Genomic DNA, 22306 nt, shown 5'->3' with positions numbered 1-22306 from the left:
AACTGGTTACTTGCATTATACCAAAATGTAATGCTGTAGAAGAGATGCAGGAGTACTGTGGTGACCGATATAATATTTTATATAGCTTTCACAGAGACAGAGTTCAGGCCTGTTATATTACCGGAAATGACTCTCTGAGGGCATTCTAAAATGTTGACTAGTTTTGCCTTCCACTACACAACAATTTATTTAACAGTGCACCTTTATAATTGTTTATAATTGCATATGCACTACTGGAATGGCATTACAGTGCCAGCTACAGGGCTAACATCTCCATACACTTCAGCAGGATGCTTTGGCAACTGAGAAGTGGAAATAAGTTTGAGAAATAAGGATTTTATCTTGAACAGCCACGGCTGTTTATTTCTGGTACAGGCACTATTACTACAGCTGACAGGGTAGCAAGAGAAGCCTGTGCCACTGCTGTAGACAGCAATCGGGTTTTTGCTGCAGTGAAGACACCACCTCCCTTAACTCCTTTGTACCATACCCTTCTTACAGTGCAAGTTTTAGTCCATCAATGGAAACTAAGTCTCTACTATTAAGGCAAAATAGCCTTTTTTGATCAGTAGACTTTAATATAAATTAACATCGGTGATGTTATGCATAGGAAATAAACCACAAATCAGTTTACACATGACACTATTCACCGTTTAACTGTTATGCTAATATTACTTTTGTGGTGTTGAACATCAAGCACAAGTTCATCTCCAGCCTGAACTTGAATGGGCTCATCCAGAACAACTGCAGCTTGTTTCCAGTGCGAGAACTCATCGGACGTATTCAAGCTATGGTCTTCATCCAGATGTATGTGATACCAGAAGGGAATTGCAGTGACTCGGCCAGACTTACAAATTTGTACCTAAAAATATTTAGAGTATTAATCAGTTACGCTCTGTTCAAAGAAATGAGAAAATAAAGTAGTTTCAATCCATTTCAGAGATGCATGCACTCAAGTAAATCCTGCATTGAAATTTTCAGCCAAGGTGAGCAACTGCTGAGCAGCTCTGTAGAACCACAGCTAAGCACACTTCTAACCTTATGCGTACACAACTCACCTTCACTTCTCGGCTGGAGCTGTTCAACAGAGGGTTCATGAGATCCAGCCTTAAAAGCTCTGCAGGCTTGCTCAAGGGCAGGCACGGTAACGTAGAGAGATCCAAATACACACGAACAGGTACCTAAGGGTATACATCATTACTTCAAACGTAAATAGCCACTAAAAAGTAAAAATTCAAAGACTATCATAATGCAAAACTTTCTAGGAATTACAGCAATGTAAGAGACAGACAAAATGCCTATAAATCCATTTTGGAACATGACTTGGGATACAAAGTGATGAAGGAGAGATAGTGACAGCACAGTCACTCTTCTGTACATTAACACTATGTATCTTTCATCACTCACACAAGACTTCTCCCGCATCAGTTCCGAAACAGTTGCCCATTTTAGTTTATCTTAAGGTCCCTTTCTGGTCACATAAGCCTCTCTTGATAGCTTCAACAATATGAAAAAGTTTCAGCCCTTCAGTCTCCTTGCAGTTTACACCAAAACTGAACAGCTAAGCAGCTGCACACTTTGGGACTGTGCTTGGAAGACACCCACCACCTCCATACCTTGAACTGGTTGATAAAAGGAGCTATATTAAATCCAAGAGTTGGTTCTGTTCCTTGAACAGCACTCTCCAGCAACAGAGACTCTGATTCTACAAGCATCCCATATACCAACACATATTGTGGGAAAATCTTCCCTCCGCTGTTAAGTAAACATCTGTAAAACAAGAGAGATTTCACCTCTAAAGCACATCATCTAACAGGAGCGAAAAGAACTGTGTTTCAAAAAGGCACACCAGTACTTCCTCTGAAGTCAATGCTCATACACATTTGAGTTCCATTTGACCAGAGAGCTTTATCACACAAAAAAAGCAAAACTATGGAACTAAAAAATGTTCCCAGTGTGATATTTCAAGAAGGAGACAGCAGGATTTATTTATAGCAGCAGCATCTAATACTAAAAGTCTGGCAGAAATGCGTAATAACTGGGACTCAGGAAGTACGTACTGTTGGGAGGCACTGGTTAAGGGGGGAGCATACCTACAGTGAAGCAAAATCTGGTGGGAATTTAAGTCACTCTTCAAGTGTGTAACTAAAGCTGGCAGCAATACAGGAGACAGCATTTTTTCCTGAAAAAAAATCACCTGAGCCTTGCTTGGTCTCTTGCTACAGAACATCCCACTGCTGAGAGCAGCAAGATCACAGAAGCTTTCATTCAGTGTAGTAGCAAACACCTCCAAGTCAATACAGATTGTTTAAGTTTTCCTACAGCAAACCTCTTTTCTTAGCAGTTTGGTAGCCAAGAAGTGCAATACTGGATGTGTTTGCATGCCAACAAATTAGAGTCCACAAATCTTACGGTTGGACTCCTATGAACTCAAAAGGTTTTTTCCAACCATGCGATTCTCTGATCTTCAGATTCTAAATGACAAAAGTCAGAGTAATTTCCCATTTGTTCTTAAAGGAAAAAAAATCTTTCAAGTCATCCAAATAATTGTTACAAACTTAGAAAAGGTAATGAATATAAATTGTCTGGAATATTCTGCCATCACTAAGCATGAAGATGAATTGAGAAGATTCCCTAGCATCACAAAAGGGGTTAAGCTCATTTCACATTTACTTTTTTGCTATCCGTTTCCATTATTTTACTTCCCTTGCCCTGCACTCCTTCCCACCTCTCCAGTAAGCTGGCTGTTGTAACACCATGTGTTTATCTTCTAGCAGTAGCAGTCTGTTTCAACAACAGTTTGGCACGTGTATTAATCCAGGCTTTTCTAACATGGCACTAAAAGCTACCTTGGTTGTTACTGAGATGTTGGCTCTCCTGAGAACTTTTGACAGACCATGCAATAAGGACTCATTCATCTTCTCGCATACAAAATATAAAGAAGTCTACAAAAGCGAAACCTTAAAGATACACATGTACAATGGTCACAACACAAACATTCTGAGAGGTTCAGTCTGTTCAGGAAAGAAACTTTTCCTGCTCTACAGAACTAACATGAGGGTAATTTTGCAGTTAGAAGGAATATTTTCTCTAGTTTTCAGATAACTATGGATTCCTAGGAATACTTTTGTCCATTTATACCGTACCTGGATATCGCAGCCTTTTCCATCACCTCCTGCTGGATTAAACCTGACTTCTCTATAACATCCAAGATAATAATACTCCATAATTTGTCCGATTTGGGTCTCTGTAGCATCACACTTTCATCTTCTAAGTGGCTGAGCCAAAACTCTAATGTCTCCTTAGGGAAATGGTTAGCTTCTGAAATCGCATTAAGTGCTGCCTGATGCTGTTCTTTCTCAATAGAACTGTAGGCTCTAACTGGTCCAAGTTTGCCAGCTATAATTGGAAGGATGGAGAAGCCTTCAGACACATCTAAAACGTACAGAGGATCAGAAGCCACATCCAGAGCACTCTTGTTCTGACTCTCTTGGAGGTTCACCCCACTGCCGTGTCCATCAACATCCATGGACTGCAAGTCCTTACTTGGATTTAATGACAACAGCACTTTGCCCATGGCAGCTTTAAAACATTCATGGTACGGTATGTTGTTCAGCAGGGCTATTTCTGTGGATTCCAACACACATAGTTGACCGCTGCCATCCTGTTTGCTGGTCGTCTGAAGACCAGCAAGAGCATTACATAATTCAGCCTCATTGCCCAAAGTCAGCATGTCATCTCTGTCACTGAAGTCCATCCCACACTCCGAAGTCACAGAAGAAATCTTCTGGATCTTCAAGTAGCAGTCTTGGCAGCAAACTTCCATCACCACAGTGTCTCCAGTCTTCACAGAATAATCTTAGCAAAACAGTACAAAAAAGTCATGTCAGTTACTTTTCAGCAATCATCAGTGAAGCAGCCATGCAGTGCTTAGAAAAAAAAAACCCACATTGTCTCATTTCTTCAGGAGTTGTTACTAATGCGTAGGAAAGAATTGTTCTAGCCTGTAGCCCACAAACTGGAATTGGTAATTGTGCATTAACATCTGCCTTAAACTGTTCCACACTGGGCAAAATCCATTCATTCTCTAAACAAGCCCTTCTATGAGAAACAGATATTACTTTAAGTGTTCTGTCAACAGCAGAGCAGAACAAAAAACATACTGGTAAAGAAATTGCTTTTGCTTTACAATGCTAAATACTAAATATTTACATTTTAATACCTTCTGTATTCAAAGATAAATTTGCAGTTACATGGAAAATAATATCTACAGTTTAGAAAGCGTAATTGAGTCAAAGGAAGTTTTACTGGAACACTCATGGTGTACAGCTCAAGATGGTCTTTGGATACTCTCTGTATATTCTAATAAAGTAAATCCACCAGATTTTCAAAACAAAAATGCTACCATTTGAGAAACATTTATTTCAATGGCAACGTAGGCTAAATGAGTTTCTTCTTCCCTCCTCTATGCTCTGAGAGTGACAGAGGACTGGAACAGGCTGCCCAGAGAGGCTGTGGATTCTTCTCTGAAGCTATTCAAACCCACCTGGACGCGTTCCTGTGCTGTAGGTGAACCTGCACTAACAGGAGGGTTGGACAGAGCTCACTTCCAACCTCAACCATTCCGTGATTCTGCAATTCAGCTGAACCAGTCCATGGCACAGCAGCCTCTACTGCCTATGGACAGTAAATTAGGAGAGGCTGTGGACTACCCCAAGGGAAGAGAGGCCTTACAAAGGTAACTATCCAGACTAGACAGCTGGGTAATTACCAACTGTATGAGATTTAACAACAGCAACTGTGAGATTCTCCACTGGGGACAAGGTCATCCTGGTTATACATGTAAATAGGGGGACAAGAGGCTGGAGGGCAACCCAGTGGAAAGAGATCTAGCCGTCTGCATGGACAGCAAATTGAATATGAGCCAACAGTGCACCCTGGCATGCAAAAGAGCTAACCGCGTCCCAGGGCACATCAAGCACAGCATAGCTAGCCGGTCGAGGGAGGCGATTGTCCCACTCCACACCGTGCTGATATGGCCACACCTCGAGTACTGTATGCAGTTTTGGGCATCTCAATATAAGAACAGGAAATTATTAGAGTGTGTCCAAAGGAGGGTGACCAAGACTGTGAAAGAGGGCAAGGCTTAAGAGAGGTGGCTGAGGTCACTTGGCTTGTTCAACTCGGAGAAGGCTGATGAGTGACCTTGAGCAGTGTACAGCTTCCTCAACAGGGGCGGTGGAGGAGGAGGTGCCGATCTCCTCTCTCTCTGATGACCACTGATAGGACATGAGGAAATTGAATGAAGCTGTGTCAGGGGAGCTCAGATTGGACATTAGGAAAAGGACCATCACTGAGAGGGTGGGTGGTTACTGGACTAGGCTCCTCAGGTAAGTGATTAAAGGACTAAGGCTGTCAAGAGTTCAAGGAACACCTGGACAACACTTAGTCATGTGGTTTAGTTTTAGGCAGTCCGGCAAGGAACAGGGAGCTGGACTCGATGATCCTTATGATCATCCAGAGTATGAATATCTCAATTAGAGATATTCTATGATTCTATGACGCAGGAAAACAGAAAAGGGGCGAGTTGAGAGTAGAGGCTGTTGGAAATAACATTGCCACTGTGTGTAGAACAGTATTCAAGCAAAGTCCAAAATGGAGGTGAGGAGTAGGTGGGAATGTTTAATTCTGGTTTTATGACAGTAGCACCTAGCAATTCCTCCCTCCCTTTCACTAGTCATATCTTGACTAAGTAGAACCAGTCAGTGGCCCCAGTTTCTGGAGCTGATCCATGATGCATTTAATTCAGTATAGAAAAAAACCAACTTGATGAAAAGCTTTCTTCCAGATTGTAAGCAGAGTCTTAATGACAAGACCTGATGCAGGGACTGTGCACTACAGTCCAGAAACACAACCAGGAACCACCTCACAACTACTTTCTTTTGAACTTCTAAACCTATTTACTCCCACTTCCTAATCTCTGAGATAACCTAAATGAAATGAAGTTAATGCAAAACAACAAGAAAATCCAGAGGACATACCAAGGAGGCCCTGCACAGGATAGACTGCCTGTTCCCAGCAAGTTTCCTCACTGGGACTTGTAGACAGAGCATGCTCATGATCAAGCTGTAGTACAAACCACACCACAATAGCATCTAGTATTCCTCCTTCAGTGACTGGCAGGCTGAGCTTCCAGGACTTTCTATCTGCAAGGCTTTTCAGCTCCTGACCAAAGTAGAAAGAGAGAAGTGTGAGAGTGTCTTTCTATAAAAGATGTTTTTTATTACACTAAATCAGTTATATTTCAGCACCAATCCATGAGGGCACCCAATAGAAACCTGAAGTGAACAAGTCACTACAATACCAATCATCATTAGTACTCAGTGGCATAGGAACTCACCTCCCACATGCAGTGCAGTTATGCACATTACCAACATGCCCATCAGCCATTAAAGTAAACGTACCTACTTCTAAGAACATACATATTTTAAAACACCAGAAACTGCAAGAAAGGCTTTAAGCTGTCAAGGCTTGCCTTAGGAGAAGTAATAAAAACAGAGCCAGTCTCCTGGGCTGGATTCAAGCCAATGTTTAGGCACATGCTTCACTTAAAACCTGTGCTCAATCAGTTCTATAAATACTCTAAGTAAGCACAAAATTTGCTCAAACAAGAGGTTTGGCAAAATCATTATCAAAACACTAAGCCAAACATCTTTGAGTATATTTTTTCTGCTCAAGGTTCAGGTATGTGCAATTTCACTGCTGGGAAGAACTAAGAGCTCCCCTAAAGCAATCAGGTTCTACAGTACTGTTAAATTGTTTTGATTATTTATCAGGAACTGAGTCTCCATCCATGTACAATTTATTTTCTTCAGTAATTACCTTCTGCTACCAACATTCATAACAATAAAAGTCCCAACTCTAATGTAGATATTTTCAGCATAAACCAGCTAACAGGAAGTCCATCACAAGGGACCAAAGATTCTCTTAGTCACAAGCCTTCTACTTAGTAACAGCCTTGCCTAAACATTTATCAGCTTCCTGATCTGCTTATGTCAACATTTCTCCTCTCTAAGTTTCAATCTTAAAATACACACGGCAAAGGAGAAGTTTCACGTTAAAAATATGAGTAGCTCAAGTAGTTTGTTTTTCCTTTCTTTACTCTCATTCTATGTTCTTAAAGAGTCAGTCCACCTCTCTCTTCACAGCTGAGAGATGACAGAACAATACACACATCCAAATGACTGCACACTAATAAAGTTCATAATAAGATCTCACTGCTCCTCAATAAAAGTGCTTTGCTGCTAGCCATTTTCTCCATACACCCTCAGCTAGAGAAAAGTAAGAAAGCTGAAGCTTAGCTGGCAGTAAGCCCTGTGAAGCAAGACAGCAAAGCACAGGGATACATCTGTTTCTCAGTTTCTGGGAAGATACAGCTGTTCAGAACTTTATTTGATATTAAAAATGTTCTTCCTGATTATTCCTCAAAAGCAGCAGGCCCAAGGTTCTCATCCACTAGCTGTATTGGCTGCAGTGTTATATTCCTATCTTGTAGCACACAATACTTAAAACCCACTTGAAAGGAGTTAATTTAGCTTTCTCCATTTCTCTACCATGCTGCTTACCTCATATTTACTCCTCACATTTGTCAACTGCATAAACCTTTTTCTATTATTTATGACAATTACAGACATAAACAGCTCTAGCACACCAGGATGGTGATTCATTAACTAGTGTGGTTAAAAAGAGTAAAGAAAAAGTAACGATGCAGGAACAGGCAGTGAAAAGTCAAAATGATGCTATGTCACATGTATATTCTAAAAGAGAAAAAGATAACTTGCATAAAATAAAAAGTAAGTGGGACTGCAAATAGAAGGAAAAACTACAGAAAGAATGCAATTATCAAGTCTCCTGTGCCTTGATCCAGAATTTCTCAAGTATTCCACACAGTAACTGCTCACGAAAATCGGAGCCAGTATCTGTAATTGTTGGCAAGAGCTTGATTCCTTTAGGGCCTGAAAGTAAGACTGAGCTTTAATTACTCAGTGCTGAGGTAAACACTCACTTCCACTCCCAGTGGCACTATCTGCTGCCAGTAAACACGCACACAGGTAGTATCTGGCAAGGGCCAAGTGTCTGCAGCCTGTAATTATTGCCACATGTCCTTCCCCTGCCTGGGAGGAACTAAGCTGCTGCTGCTAGTACTAACAATCATCATAGCAATAAAAGTGATCTGCATAACTCAGCTGTTTTTTAGAAAATTGACTTATTATGATCATTACTCTGCTCTGTACTGATGTCTCTGAAGCCAACTAACAGGTCAGTTTGAGAGATGCTGTCCTGTTATAGTGTATTTTAAGTCTTTTTCTCAGTTCTGTCAGCTTAGGCCTAGATAATCAGTACAAGCAGAATAACTACCATATCCATCTCATTCTTTGAAATACAGGTTTAGAAAACAGATCTTTAAAATTATCTTACCAGTGCTAAATGCTTTCATATCTGAATTTCAAGCTTTAGTAGGTAACTCTGCTATTGTGTACAAGTATAGCAGGGTTTTCAGTACAACAGGAACACAGACAATTTTTTATTTTTTAGCTGCACTGATTGAACATTCAAGTGTGTTAAAGACAAAAAAAAAAAACCCACCAAAAAACCCACCCTGGTAGAAAGAAACCTACCCTTGGAACTGCCGTATTTGCCTAGTGACAAAGTAACAACAAACAGTAACTAGTGATTCCAAATAAATTATTTAGATTTCTTCCCTTTACTTATTGGTATCTTACCATTTCATGACAGGAACACTCCATTAGTCTAAGGGAAACTTCAAAGGAGGAGTTTTGAAACACTGTTTAAAGAGTAACACTGTTATTTACTCCTTAAAATGATCTTTACATGTCTGCCAGCAGGCAGATGTGTAAGACTTGGCATCTTGGAGAAGAGTAATAGCCTTTTATTGATGCTAGAAGCAGAAGCAAGGTAAGGTCACAGAGATATCACTCCCAGTAGGATACTGAAGAGCCTGGTCTTATTCCATCTCAGGATGTTAGAGAAGCCAAGTAGGAAAAGCTACTGATTCAGCCACTGGCCAAGCAGTAGCCAGAAGTAATTTCATTTTTATAACAGACTCTGTTGTAAGCTCTGACTCACCACTAACTCCTGACAACAGGTCAATGAGCAAGAAACACACCAGAGGTCAGAGGCATGCTTTCAGCATGCTCAGCTGCGAGTGGCTGAGGTCCTGGCCTTACTGTTCAGGCCTATTTAGTATATGCAAACAAATGTAGTTTGTGCAAAATACACAACGTAATACTACAATATTTTAGAACGCCACACTTCAGAAATATCATAAGATACCAAAAGAGCTGAAAAGTGGAATCAAACTGGTTGAATATGATGATTTCTTAATCTCCCCTCTCTTGCACACTTACAGGTATTTTTATGCCAGAGGCAAAATAAATCCTTGCTCTTTTGTCTTCAAGAGTTTGTTGAAGACTTTAACTTTAGAGGAATAAACCAACTCATTTCCACAACTGCATATATCATTTAAAACAGGATTATTGCAGTCTTCCTCCTCCTGCCTGCACTGAGCCTTGCAGCTGTTTGATCCCATGATGAATCAGTTTAGTTCTCTCAACTATGTCAAACAAACATAAAAGCTCCACCTTCAAAAAATCATAGATGTCACCTGATGAATCACATCACCACACAATCAGAGAAGTATCAAAACCAGCTGACGACTTCCGTGCAGCCTTGACAAACTGGCATTTGTGAACTGTTCTGAAATTGAACTCAGAAAGCAAATAAGATTATGGGGCCCTCATTATTCATAAATAGATTACTTATAAGGGACATTAAAAAATCCCCGTTACCTGCAGATTGTTGAAATCTACTGTCATTACTTGACATGGTTCTGTCAGAGGTACGTAACCTCCAGGAATACGACTGAGCTTCTCAGTGGTGTAAGGTTCAACAGTTTCCTCAGAACCAGCAGAAGCGTACGTTGGACTGAAGAACTGCACGGAATTTGGCAGGTGCACACCAGCAATTTCTTGTGTTCCCACTCTGGAAGGAGAGGAAAGAAGGGAAGAAATGAAACAAAAACCACAAACGCTGGCTAAGTATTTTTAAATGCATAGAGGGTAAGAATAAAAAACCTCTAAAAAAAACTCTGTGGGTTTTCCGTTATGTTCAGAGCAGCTCTAAAGCACAGAAAACATAATTACTTTCAAGAATCAGAACTGAATGGTATTACTAGAAACTGAAAGAAAGCCCAATATGTCCTTTGTCAAAGGCCACAGGCTTCCGCCCTTTTAAATACAATTCCTTGAGTCTTGACAAAGAATAAGAAAGAATATACCCTGTGATAATAAGAATAAAGCACTGATGCACTAGACAGATAATGAAGGTGTTTCTTTCAGATGAACAGAACTATCAGAACAAAGATAGATATTTTTGGAGTCTCTCTGACATAAACCCTTCATTTTGCAGTGCCTTTATGTATTTATCAAGCACAGTCTGTGCAGAGTAAGGCATTTCCATAGTTAGATGGCTGCAACGACAGTCTCAGCACTGATTTCTTGGTGGAAAAGGCTTTGACAACTCAGAATACATGTATCCTCTATTGTAAGACAGAAGGTTAAGTTTCTAGAAACCCTTTCATACAAAAAGCTTCAAAGAAGAAAGAACATTGTAACTGCTCCAAAAAAACTATCTGCACAGGTTGGTTCTTGGGTTCAGGAGTGGTGCTTGCTGCTGGGCTTGGAGCAGCCACAGTGCCTGTCAGTCTATTTTCCCCCCTCTCTTCACCCTTAGGGTGCTGCATAGCATAGGCATAGGCCCCAGCACACTGCAGTCACTTGCATTGTCCTGGAACTGCCAGGGTGACAGGATACTTTTTCCAAATATTCAACTAGTTCTTCAGGATTCTGCACTTGTTCAGAGGTGAAGTTCCAAAACACTGGAGGTGCCCACCATCCTAGGCATTTAAACGTGCTATTCCACACAATCACTCTAATATCCAGCCCCGGGGCAGATCTCTGGGAGGGTTTTTTTACGACAGTTGTTTAACCCTAAACAAGGCCTGAAATGCATTCAGCGGACATAGCAATAGGAGCATGCTGGCTTGAATGTCCCAAGGACATTCACGATTCTCAAGAGCTGTTGTAACTAGCCTGAGGAGAAAAAGGGAAGTGAAAAAGCAGGGGAAAGAATCCCCCTGTGTCCTCCATAGACTGGATATGATTATTAATAAATTCCAAGAGATGATGCCCAAGGTATGAATACTACGCCAATACCACACATAGAAACCACATTAATCTTATGATCAATAACATTATCATATCATAAGCCGATACTACACAAGTCACCAACATGATAATCTTGATCCATCACCTCCTAAATGATAAACAGCACCACAAAGAATATACATCGTGTGTAAAAATGTACGTAACACAACCATGCAGACATAATACCATGTTGTGACTATTAATCTAATATAATGAACGCTCACAACAACTATTTTTTCAAACACACTCTGGTCAGATCTGTTGTTATCCCAATCCTTTGGGCCCCACGCTGAGCACCAAGAAGGACTGTTGCGGTTTAGCCCCAGTTGGCATCAAAGCCACAAAGCCACTTGCTCACCCCTCCTTGCCCTCCAGTAGATGAGAAAATTCAGAAACAAGGAAGATGAAACTCATGGATTGGGATAAAACCCGTTTAACAGGACAGCAAAGCAGGAGAAAAACAATAACAACAAAAGAATATACAAAGCAAATGACACATAGTGCAAACTGCTCACTGCCCATAAAAATGACACCCCATATGCTCCCAAGCTGTGATCCCAAGCCTCCTGGCCAACTACCCTCGTTATATCCTGAGCATAAGGTCATGGTATTAAATATCCCTTTGGCCACTCTGGGTTAGCTGCCCTGGCTGTGCCCCTTTCCACCTTTCTGAGAAAATTAACTCTATTCCAGCCAAATTTGGACAAGTACATTTCCTTTTATCTTGTTTAAATTCTGTAAAAACAGTCAACATCACGTTTCAAGGCAAAAACCTATCTTCTAACTGATGAATAACTAACTTGCCCTAAAGAAAGTTCTTCTACTACCATTTACTATGGGAACTTGTGTCTCTTTCTGGCCATCATCCAGGTCCACTGCATCAGGAAAATCCCTAACACAGTCTGGCTATTTTTCAACCAGTACACTGAAGCTCCAGTAAAAGTTAGTGTTTCCTTTAAACTGCTACAAGATTAATCCTAAACAAAATACATTAAGTCCAAAGCTCTCTAACAGAGGCTGTCTCCATACAGTAATACTGTTCTAAAATATGAGAATAAAAATGAATATGAAAATTGATGCACAGTAAGAACTGTCCTCAGCAGAGAATCTCTGCTGTGTGCTACTTCAGAATTTGGCAAGGCACATATTCAGAAAGACAATGCTAGATGCGTTCATTAACAGTCGGGCTTTACAAAATCCTGTCCCTCGTCTTCTGAAAGGGTTATATCCAGCAATGAGGTAAGGAGCAGATTATAAAGAAGGTAAAATGAGGATAAAGGCTAAGTGGTAATCCAAGAATTTCCAATACAGACATTGAGAAGTAATTTTGCTATTAAGGAATTAAATTTCTTCAGTATGCATTAAAGGCATGGATTTCAGCATAACTGAAAATCCAGAGTTTCTGATGAAGTGATCCAGAAAGTTTGAACCACAAAAGTAGAATGGAGGTTGTGAGGAAGAGCCTGGAAAAGGCGAAGCAAGGGTAAGTGCAGCAATCTGCTTAGTGAAACAGGTTATCAGCCATTCAAAAAATAAAGAGAACAGTAAATGAAAAATCCTAAATAAAGTCCACCAGTCTCTCTTCCCAAACAACAAATATGGGCTTAAACTCTGCTAGAATCTAAACATACCTGTGATGTCTACGTATCTCTTTGCATTCCACTGCCATTCCAAATATTGCTGCACTTGCAGGAATAACTCTGCCATAATTTCCAGAACTGACATCTTGATTTCTAGGCTTTGAAAATATGAATAACAACATGCAATGAGACAGTGACCTATTTCTACCATTGCTACAAAGCCTAGGTTACATATTAATGAGCCATTCAAGATTACAGTCAAAACATCAGTAAATTGTTAGTGAATAGTAAAGTCTCTGGTCTTTGTCATTCCAGCTGACCATTAAAGAAGTTTCTTAAATACTGTGTGTCAATATATGAATGCTTCAGCTTTACTTTTCAGGCTAGTACTTCCTCTCTGTACTTTTAAAAGTGTTTTTTAATTTGTGTTTTATTAGAGTATATTGAAACAACTGAGTGCCTGTCCTTTATGCATCATTCCTATACTTAACACTAGAGGTCATCAGTTTTAGTTCAATACAACAGAAAAAGCTTTCAGCCAGATAAGATTTTTTTTTAAATTGGTTGGAATCAAGGCAACATCAAAATAAAAGTCTTTATATTTCATAAGACCTAACAGAGATTAACCCATGCAAGACTCCTTGTCATATTACTTTGCTTAATGTACGCTAGGTGAATTGCAAAGTACATAAAGTAAAATCCAAGAGCCTCAGTGGAACCGTTCAGTCTTCAAAAAACATTCAAAGTTAGCAAAAACAAATTAAGAGCATAAGTATATAGCATAATTAGCCAATTATAACTGATTGTTCCCAAGTGTCATGATGAGAAGTTATTCTACCTTAGTTCAGTATTTCCTGCTTAGCTTGACACAACTTTCTGCCACTAGTTGGTACCCCAAAGTGCCCAGGTTGTAATCCAAGTTGCAGGAAAACAGTGCCTTTAAAACACCCACAAATTCCTTCTGTGTAATTTACAAAGCAGGGAGTGAAGAATTAAAAAAGAAAAGGGAATGAATAGTGATCAAGAGTGAACCATCTCTGTACACTGGAAGGTTTCATCAGGGAAACATGCACTGCAAATACCTGTCTATTCAGAATGTATGCAGCTGCCTCACTGCCTTTCACCAAATTCAAACTTATAGAGCAAACTCAGATTACTCATTCTTTAAACATCAATAGGTATGAAATATCTACAAGACAGTTGTTCCTCATTCACTTACGTGTGTGAATGCACATGCACAAGCACATGCAGAAATATATACCAAACAAACCAGAAATCCCATTTATATATAGATGTATCCACATCACCCACCTTTGGCTGTAAAAGCAGATGTTCCCAAGCATGGATCAAGCTCTCCACAATTCCTTCTCCAAATAAACCAGCATCAACAGTTTCTGTGACAACCAAGGAAACTCTAGATAAGAAAAAGCACACAATGAAATATAACGTCTAACACACATTCCTGTTAACAATCATTCTTCGAAAGAAAAAAACACCACTGTGAACTTGGAGCAAAAATTTTATCAGTGTTCCGAAGTTTCAATACAGATGGGCAATTTCATTCTTCCAACAATAACATATTTTGAATTATTTTTAGAAGTTATTCAAGATGCAGATAAGAGAGAATAAATATTGAGCAAGAGTTTACCATAAAGCTTCTTGTTCAGTATTCATAAATAAATTGTGTAGGAAGACTCTAGCCAAAACAGGAAGATGTTTCAGCCTGGGCACACAGCCAATGATATTGCAGAATATGTATTTTGTCTAAACCTCATGCAAGGGTATGCATCCATGAACGTGTTTAAAAAGGAATAAAAAAAAAAAAATCTGTAATCAAAGCCCAATAACATTACTATGCAAAAAAACATACCCTACAATCCTAAATCCTTTGGATTTAAACAAAAACACAAATAGATATGGCACTGTAAGACATTTTCAGAACAATTTATTACTGAGAGGTGACACCCAGTAACTCATCATTCACAATAGGAGGAGAGGTATGATCAGTTACTGTAGCTCAGCTGACACTCTTAGACAAGACTTGACTAGCATGTTAGTATGGGAGCTTCACCACATCAGATTATGAGCCTGTACCATCACCTGTACCTATTAAATGTTAGCAATTAAAACATAAAAGTATTATTTCCTTCCCACGTTTAATCTGCATCTGTAGTGGCAGTAAGCTGAAGTGATAGGCCAGTCCTTTGCATACACCAAACCAAATAAAAATCCCTCCAAATTCTACCTGCTAAAAATTTACATATCCTCCAGAACTCCTGCTGCGTGGAATAGTGAGCAAGGAGAAGCAGGGTAGCATAAAATGCCTAGATCATATATACTGAAAGCTGTAATGCTGATCGAATTCTAATTTGTCAAGAGCAGTTGCAAGCTGCTGATTTATCCCAGCAGCTCTTACTATGCTTTAGAAAACAATGACTAATATTGGAGAAAATAAGCTACTTAATTTTCCAAAGCACATGGGTCCCTGCTACACAGACAGTTGGACAGATACATATATACAAAAAGCTCAACACAAAACCAGAAACCTGTTCTCATTGGACAAATTGCAAACAAATTGGACAAACTGTGGACTCTTCCACTGCATTTGACTCCAACATCCAGAGCAACACTGAAAACCCTATGGCACCGTGGCAAGGTGCCGACATTCACAGCCTGAGCCAGCCCAGCCAGCAGCAGCCTTCCAGATGCAAATAACCAGGAATGCACCCACATCACACGGCACCCTCTTGCCGTCAAATACAGCAATACTCTCCTAGGGGACAGAGGGGAGGGGAAGTTTTCCCTCACTCCCTGATCAGAAGAGGCAGTTCCTGATCCCCCTGACAAAACACAGAGGCTGAGAAGACTTGCAGGGGTGTGGTATGTCCCAGAAACAGTCTTTCTTTGCAGGCCCTCTTGCATACCTCCATGCTATTCAGGGTCTGCAGAAGTCACGACTTGTTAAGTATAGAAGTGTGTTTAAATGACTTTTATGATGTAAGCAATCTAATTCCTCTTTTCCTATTGCTGCAATATAATTTACATATGCCTCAAAGCTACCACTATCAAAAAACTGAACTTCTTAATTAATGAACTTGTTGATCTACTATACAAGTTAGTATCATCTAAAAAAAGTTATCATTTCTGATAACATTTCTCTATAAAAACATAAAGAATACAGAGAATCATCTCACGTTATAGTTGATACCATCGCCAAAGTTATTTCCTGCTTAGTTCACAGGGTATTTTCTACTTTCTTGAAGTTAATAGCAAATTAAAAATGATATCACAACAGAGCACAATAACGTACCTTTCAGGTATGTGCTTTGGAATTTCTATATCAAGTGATTTCAAATGCAGAAGATTGATCTCTCTGTCCATTTTATTTGCTGCCACCACATCACGGGCAAGTTCATACATGGTTTTTGATAATTCACAGGCATAGACAGAAGATGCTCCTGCCTTTTTCGCAAACATACTGAAAAACAAGAATCAGGACTTTTAACATCCAGATTAAATAGTTTTAGGTAAAGCATGACCAGATACTGAGTTTTTTTAAATTCTATTTTTGCATCCGCTTCATACTGCATACCGAGAAAACAGTTCAAGTTCAACAACCATCACTAAGCGAATGTCGTGTGAACACTGATATCACACAAATTATTATCCCCCTGATATGCTATCACAAAAAAACCTCTCCAACCCAAAGAAATACACAGGTAGCAAAAGCATAATCCCCAGCTATGTTAAAGCCACTCTTTATACTACAGCACTTTCATTACATAACTTTCTACACAAAAAGCATTTCCATGAAATAAAAAAATGCATTCCAAAAAATACTACTAAACACTAATGTCAACAACTCGGGGACTTCTGAAAGCTTTCCTTCAAGTTTTGTCTCAACAAAGGCATGAAAGTTATTTTTTTTACTAGCTGACAAATTTTGTTAGACAGATACATTTCTATTAGTTCATGTTAAATATGTACTTATGACACACCTCAAGATTCCTGTTCCTGTTCCAATATCAAGGACAGATTTGCACCCTGAGTGGACTGCGTTCTCAATTGCTTTTAGGTAAGTAATATTCCTTTTGGCATCGTTGAGCATGATGAAATGCCAGCGTTCCACAAGCCAGTTTGCAACACGGTAAAAATTCTCCTTTGCATCAGCAAAGTCTGGGTTAAGCTTCACTGCTTTATGGAAATATCCAGCTGCTTCATCTCTAAATCCCATTCTAATAAAATGACAAATAAACAGAAAGCATGCATTCAGCTGCCAAGTATCTGTCAGTCTGTGGATCTATAAGGAGATCTTGTATCAGTTAAGACAATGGAAATATTTTGTGCTAGTTAGAAAGATTATCTTTAGAAGCATTGATATGATCTATTATAAGGAAATATTATTTACAGCTCTACCTCAAACCACTTAAAAATGCAAAGGCAATAAAATAAACACCATTATGCACACCAATCTTCACCTACTCCTATACCCTTTAACAAACATGTTTACAAGAACTTGTTGCAACAACACGACAGCAGGAACTTTGCAATCAAGTCTCACAGTTTTTTAATTCAAGAGAATGCTTCAAACCCTCAAACCAGTCTGGAACAGACTGTAAACTGAACAAGTTTTGAACTGCCAATGCTCGCATTAAATGAAATTAAATCACAAACTTGAAGAAAGTTTTTGATACCTGTAACACATTCCTAAATCAGACAGTGCTGAAAAAAACCCCCAACATCTGTGAAATGCAATAAACATGTATTTTAATACAATGCTGGGAGAGTTGTTCCTTAGAACGAATAAAATAATAGCAAAAAGCAAAACTAATAAAAACTCTCTAGATCTAGGACCTATGATATCAATCTTGGAATTCCAGACTCAGAAGACCTCAGAACCCTGAGCAACAGCAAAGCACTGCATTTAGCACTGTTTGGAGAAAGCAGGAAAAGGACATTTTACACTAATAAAAGCCTAAGTTCAAATGATTTAGAACAGTCCTCCAGGGTACAGTATACAAGACCAGCTTCTTTACTTCAGCAGTCTGTTATATGTGACCTCGAGAAGGACCAAAATTAAAAGACAGAGGCAGTATTTTTCAGAGATCTAACAGGAAAGAACTACTTTAAAAAAAATGTAGGTTAACCACAACTATAGTTAAACACAGCAACTCTGAACAATTTTGGTCTCTTTTCTAAGTAATTCCTTAACGAACTCTTACAAAAATAAGTGATGGCAGCGCTTTTACTTGTAAATCTTTACTTCAGCAAATGTGCTTTCACTTCTTTTTTAACTTTTGCCATGACTATTGACATTTATTTTAGTATCAGTCACTTTATTTTAAGGTGACAAACAGATCTGAATTTCAACAGTACACGCTACACTGCATTAAGCACATCCTTGCATTTACTTCTTTAAAGCAGATATTACGTGGTCTGCTGAACTGGGTATTGTTTATTAACATACAATACTAAATGTGGACCTTACAAAAACTGAATATACATCACTACAAACCTGAAAAGATGTTCTCCCATACTATTACATATCACTTCATCATTTGGATACAGTTCAAGTGCTTGTTCGTAACAGTTGAACAGATCTTGAATCCGTGCCAGAGAATCTAGCTCTTCTGCCCATTTAAAGAGAGTAAACTGAAATGTTTCCTAGAAAATAAAACATAGATCACAGAGTTGCTGGCAGTTACCAGAAACAGGAAACTGAGCCCTTACCAGAAATAGGGTACTGAGCCCTGAAAAGCTCTAGAGGTATTCCAATATGCACCTGAACACCTGTATTTCCTTAGGCAGCAGCATACAACTGTTTGCTGTTGCCCCAAATTAGATGGTTCTCTTGAAGAAACTGAGCTAAGCTATCAGATATGCACACAGAGTATCATTACCCAGCAGCACATACAAAGAGCCTGCGTGTATACTAAAGCCTGCTGCGTTATAAGCCAATGCTAACAAAGCCTTATTTTTATTAAGCTTATTTGACACACACAGACTAAAAGAAAGTCTATCAATTCCCTTCCTACAGGCACGCACAGCTTATTAAACAAGGTACTGGCCGTCTCCATTATTATTGTTCTCTTCTCTTATTTTGAAGACCAAATAGGAAAATCAGTTACATACAAAAATTACAAACACAAAATAAGTCACAAAGCCTCAAGAGGAATACAGTAAATGAAACTGTTTCAAGTAATTCAAACAACACTTACTTTGACACTAGTTTTTAACTCGGGAGCTAGATTTAGTACCAGGAGATAGTGAGCATACGCAGTTCCAAAATCCTGGTCCTCCAGGCAATGCTGAGCACTCTGCAAAGACCGTGAAACTAACTCCCGCCTGCTGGCTTCTCGACCACCTCTGTGGTTACAATGAAATTTAGAGCTGGAGTTGGGCATTCTGAAGGACGTAAATACTTGCTTTTTCCTAAAACAAAAAGTTGCATGATGGGCCAAAAAGGCTGCATACAAAGCTGACAAACTACAGTTTAAAATTTACTAGCATTTGTAAAGGCATCCTCACATCCCCTAAAATCTATGTGTTAAAAAGCATGCTCATCTTTATAGCACCATTATTCCATTCACTTTAAAATGAGTGTTTGACATTCAAAACTTAAGTGTGCATTACATTTATATTAGACTAGGTCCGGGAAACAGTTTATACTTTGCTTTTTGAAGTTAATTTTTACAATACATATTTTAGCATTTTCCCGATCAAAGAGCCTTGTGCACTGTAAGCTCATACACTCTTAAGTTTCATAATCAACCAGAAAATCTGCAGATTGAAGCTTTTCCACTTCAACAGCAGTATCTTCAGAAAACAAAGCCTCCAAGAAAAAGAGCTAATGAGCTCACAGGGTTATCTTAACCAAGGCAAGATGACCATTTTTCCTCTTAAAGAAAACATCAGTTATCAAAATATTAATTTTTTTAATAACTGCCTTAGTTACCACTTTGACGCTTACCTATATAAGAGAGCCTAATATCACCTTCACAATTTTCAGATGTATCCTAAAGCTGAAGAAAGCCGATGTTGCACGGACTAGGACTGCAAGAAATACAGCAACATCACAACTAGGCTTTTATTTTTGCTTTCTTTCCTAAAACAAACCCGAACCGTTACTTGCTGTGCCTCATGTAGGCACCAGGAACTCACACAGGGGCACCAGAAACGAGGGAAGGTCACGAGAACCCCACTGCCATGCGGGACAGGGCAAGAGGAGGGAAATGAAATTTCGGGGGTGGTGGTGGGGTGGAACAAGACACGAGAAGAGGGGGCGGCGTCCAGGGGTGCAAGAGAAGGGTAACGAGGGGGGGACAAGGGGATGGGGGAGTTGAGGGGAGCAAGGGGGGGGGGGGCAAGAAGGGGGAGGGGGAAGAGGAGGCAGGAGAAACGAGGGGACCAGAGACACGCGGGAAGCCTCGCAGGCCGCACTGCCGCCGGACACCACCCCACTGGCGGGGCAAGCCCCTGGGCCGGGAGAACGGCGAGATAAGGTGAGGAGGTTCCCGCACGGCCGTGCACTCCTGGGGCCGTCACCTGCTGGGCACGGAACAGGACTCCCGCAGAGCCGGTACGGGCGCTGCCGGGGGCCGCCATCTTGCTGCCGGGCAGAAGGCACCGCGCATGCGCAGCGCAGCAAGGCGGGGCCCCGGAGGGAGCGGGTGTTCGGGGCCTGAGGAGCGGCCCGGCAGCCGCCATCTTGGTGCTGGGCGGAAGGCACCGCGCGCATGAGAGGGGCGGTGAGTGGGCGAAGCCTCATGGAGTGGGGACTGGCGGAGGGGCGGAGCCTGATGGGACGGGGCCGTGGCCTAAGGGTGCGGAGTCTGGATGAGGCGGTGGAGCCTGGTGGGGGCGGAGCCGAGAGGGTTGGTGGAGCCTGATGGGGCGGAGCCTGGAGGGGGAGGAGCCGAAGGGGTGGGGCTTGGTGGGGCTTGGTGTGTGTGGAGCCTGTTGCGGCGGGGCCGAAGGGCGGGGCTTGGTGGGGCGGAGTGGATGGTGTGACGGAGTCTGGTGTGGGCGGAGCCTGATGGGTGGAGCCTAATGGGGCGAGGCCTGCCGAGGGGGCAGAGGCCGGAGGCGTGGAGCCTGGTTGGGAGGAGCTTGATGTGGGCGGGACCGGGTGGGTGGGGGCGGAGTCGAGGGTGGGGCAAAGCCTGATGGGGCAGAGCCTAACGAGGGCGGGGCCTGGCGGGGGCGGGGCCTGATGGGGCTGGTGGGGATGGAGCCTGATGTGGGCGGGGCTTGTCGGGGCGGAGCCTGTTTGGGCAGAGGCTGGTTGGGGCGGAGCCTAATGGGAGCAGGGTCTGGGTGGGCGGAGGTTGATGGGGCGGAGCCTGGGGACAACCCCAACATTCCCACCCTGTCTGAGGGCCTTGTCCAAATGCTTCTGGAATGTTGTCAGGCTTGGCAGCATGGCTGCTTCCCTGGGGAGCTGTTCTAGTTCTCCACCACCCTCTGGGGGAAGAACCTTTCCCTACTGTCCAGCCTAACCTCCCCGGCACATCTTCCTGCCATGCCCTCAGCTCCTTACATTGGGCACCAGAGGGAAGAGACTGGCTTGGGTTAGAAAGAACCTTTAAAGATCTTACCCACACGCCATCTCAAAGCCTGCAAAGGCATATTTATACAAATCCGATGCTCAAAATCCTGCCTAGCTAATACAATTGTTACACCTATCTAATATGTATATTTATTAGGTTACACAATACTACTTTAACACAAAATTGCTTATTCCCTTTCCCTGTCCTTAGTTAGGATAAGGATGTCCTTCAGGTAGTCCTTAAACAATCACAAATTCTCCCTATCTGATATCCCTTTCCTTATCTCAACACACCTATTCAACCTTTGAATAGATTAACTACTGAGTTCATCATTTTCTTAAGACTAAGTGTCTACCTCCCTGAGCAGAGGCCAGGATGTTTATAGAAGATATTAGGTGTCTGCATCTCTGGACAGATCTTAAGAGGTTTGTCAGAAGGTAAACATAGTACAAAATACATTCTTCTTATCCCCTTGGGTAACACTGACACCTTAAATGTTTACCTACACGGTGTAGGACCTGTGTGCTCTGCAAGCACTGCCTGTGAGTGCCCTCTAGTTACAGTGTTTCTAAAAATTAATTTTAATTCCATCGTCGGCAAGTCTCAAGAAGGACATTTGAGGAGAATATTCATACTATCTAGTTTTAAGTCATAAACAACTCTACGCTGCAGCAACAGAGATTGCCAGGAGCAAAATTCAGAGCTCTACATCTCCAGTCCCTTATCTTGCTTCCTCCCACGCCTAAGATACCACTTACCTTCTTTCTCCATGGAGCCTGGCAGGCTGCCTGCTCCAAGGAATAACCACATGCAGGGCTCCGGAGGGTAGGAAAGGCAGAGTTCATTTGGTCTTGTCCTACTTCTGGGACAAAACCAGGCCATGGCATTGTTT

The 22306-nt window shown here is 41.1% G+C and overlaps 1 protein-coding gene across 1 annotated transcript; it reads right to left on the bottom strand.

Moving 5' to 3' along the window:
- Window positions 1–104: 104 nt before the first annotated feature.
- On the bottom strand, window positions 105–20544 carry PRMT9 (protein arginine methyltransferase 9). Its single transcript, XM_054064842.1, has 14 exons — window positions 20411–20544; window positions 19836–19918; window positions 19084–19297; window positions 18381–18529; window positions 16864–17100; window positions 16176–16343; window positions 14177–14279; window positions 12917–13023; window positions 9870–10062; window positions 6042–6225; window positions 3147–3858; window positions 1617–1770; window positions 1059–1181; window positions 105–862 (listed from the first exon to the last, which is right to left on the bottom strand). Exons 3-14 carry the CDS (start codon window positions 19267–19269, stop codon window positions 647–649), a joined length of 2532 nt encoding a protein of 843 aa, XP_053920817.1. The 5' UTR covers window positions 19270–19297; window positions 19836–19918; window positions 20411–20544; the 3' UTR covers window positions 105–646.
- Between the last annotated feature and the right edge of the window lie 1762 nt (window positions 20545–22306).

This window comes from Cuculus canorus, chromosome 4 (assembly GCF_017976375.1).
Source record: "Cuculus canorus isolate bCucCan1 chromosome 4, bCucCan1.pri, whole genome shotgun sequence".
NCBI lineage: Eukaryota > Metazoa > Chordata > Aves > Cuculiformes > Cuculidae > Cuculus > Cuculus canorus.
Note: the sequence above shows the minus strand (reverse complement) of the source record. Positions and strands in the feature narration are given on the sequence as shown.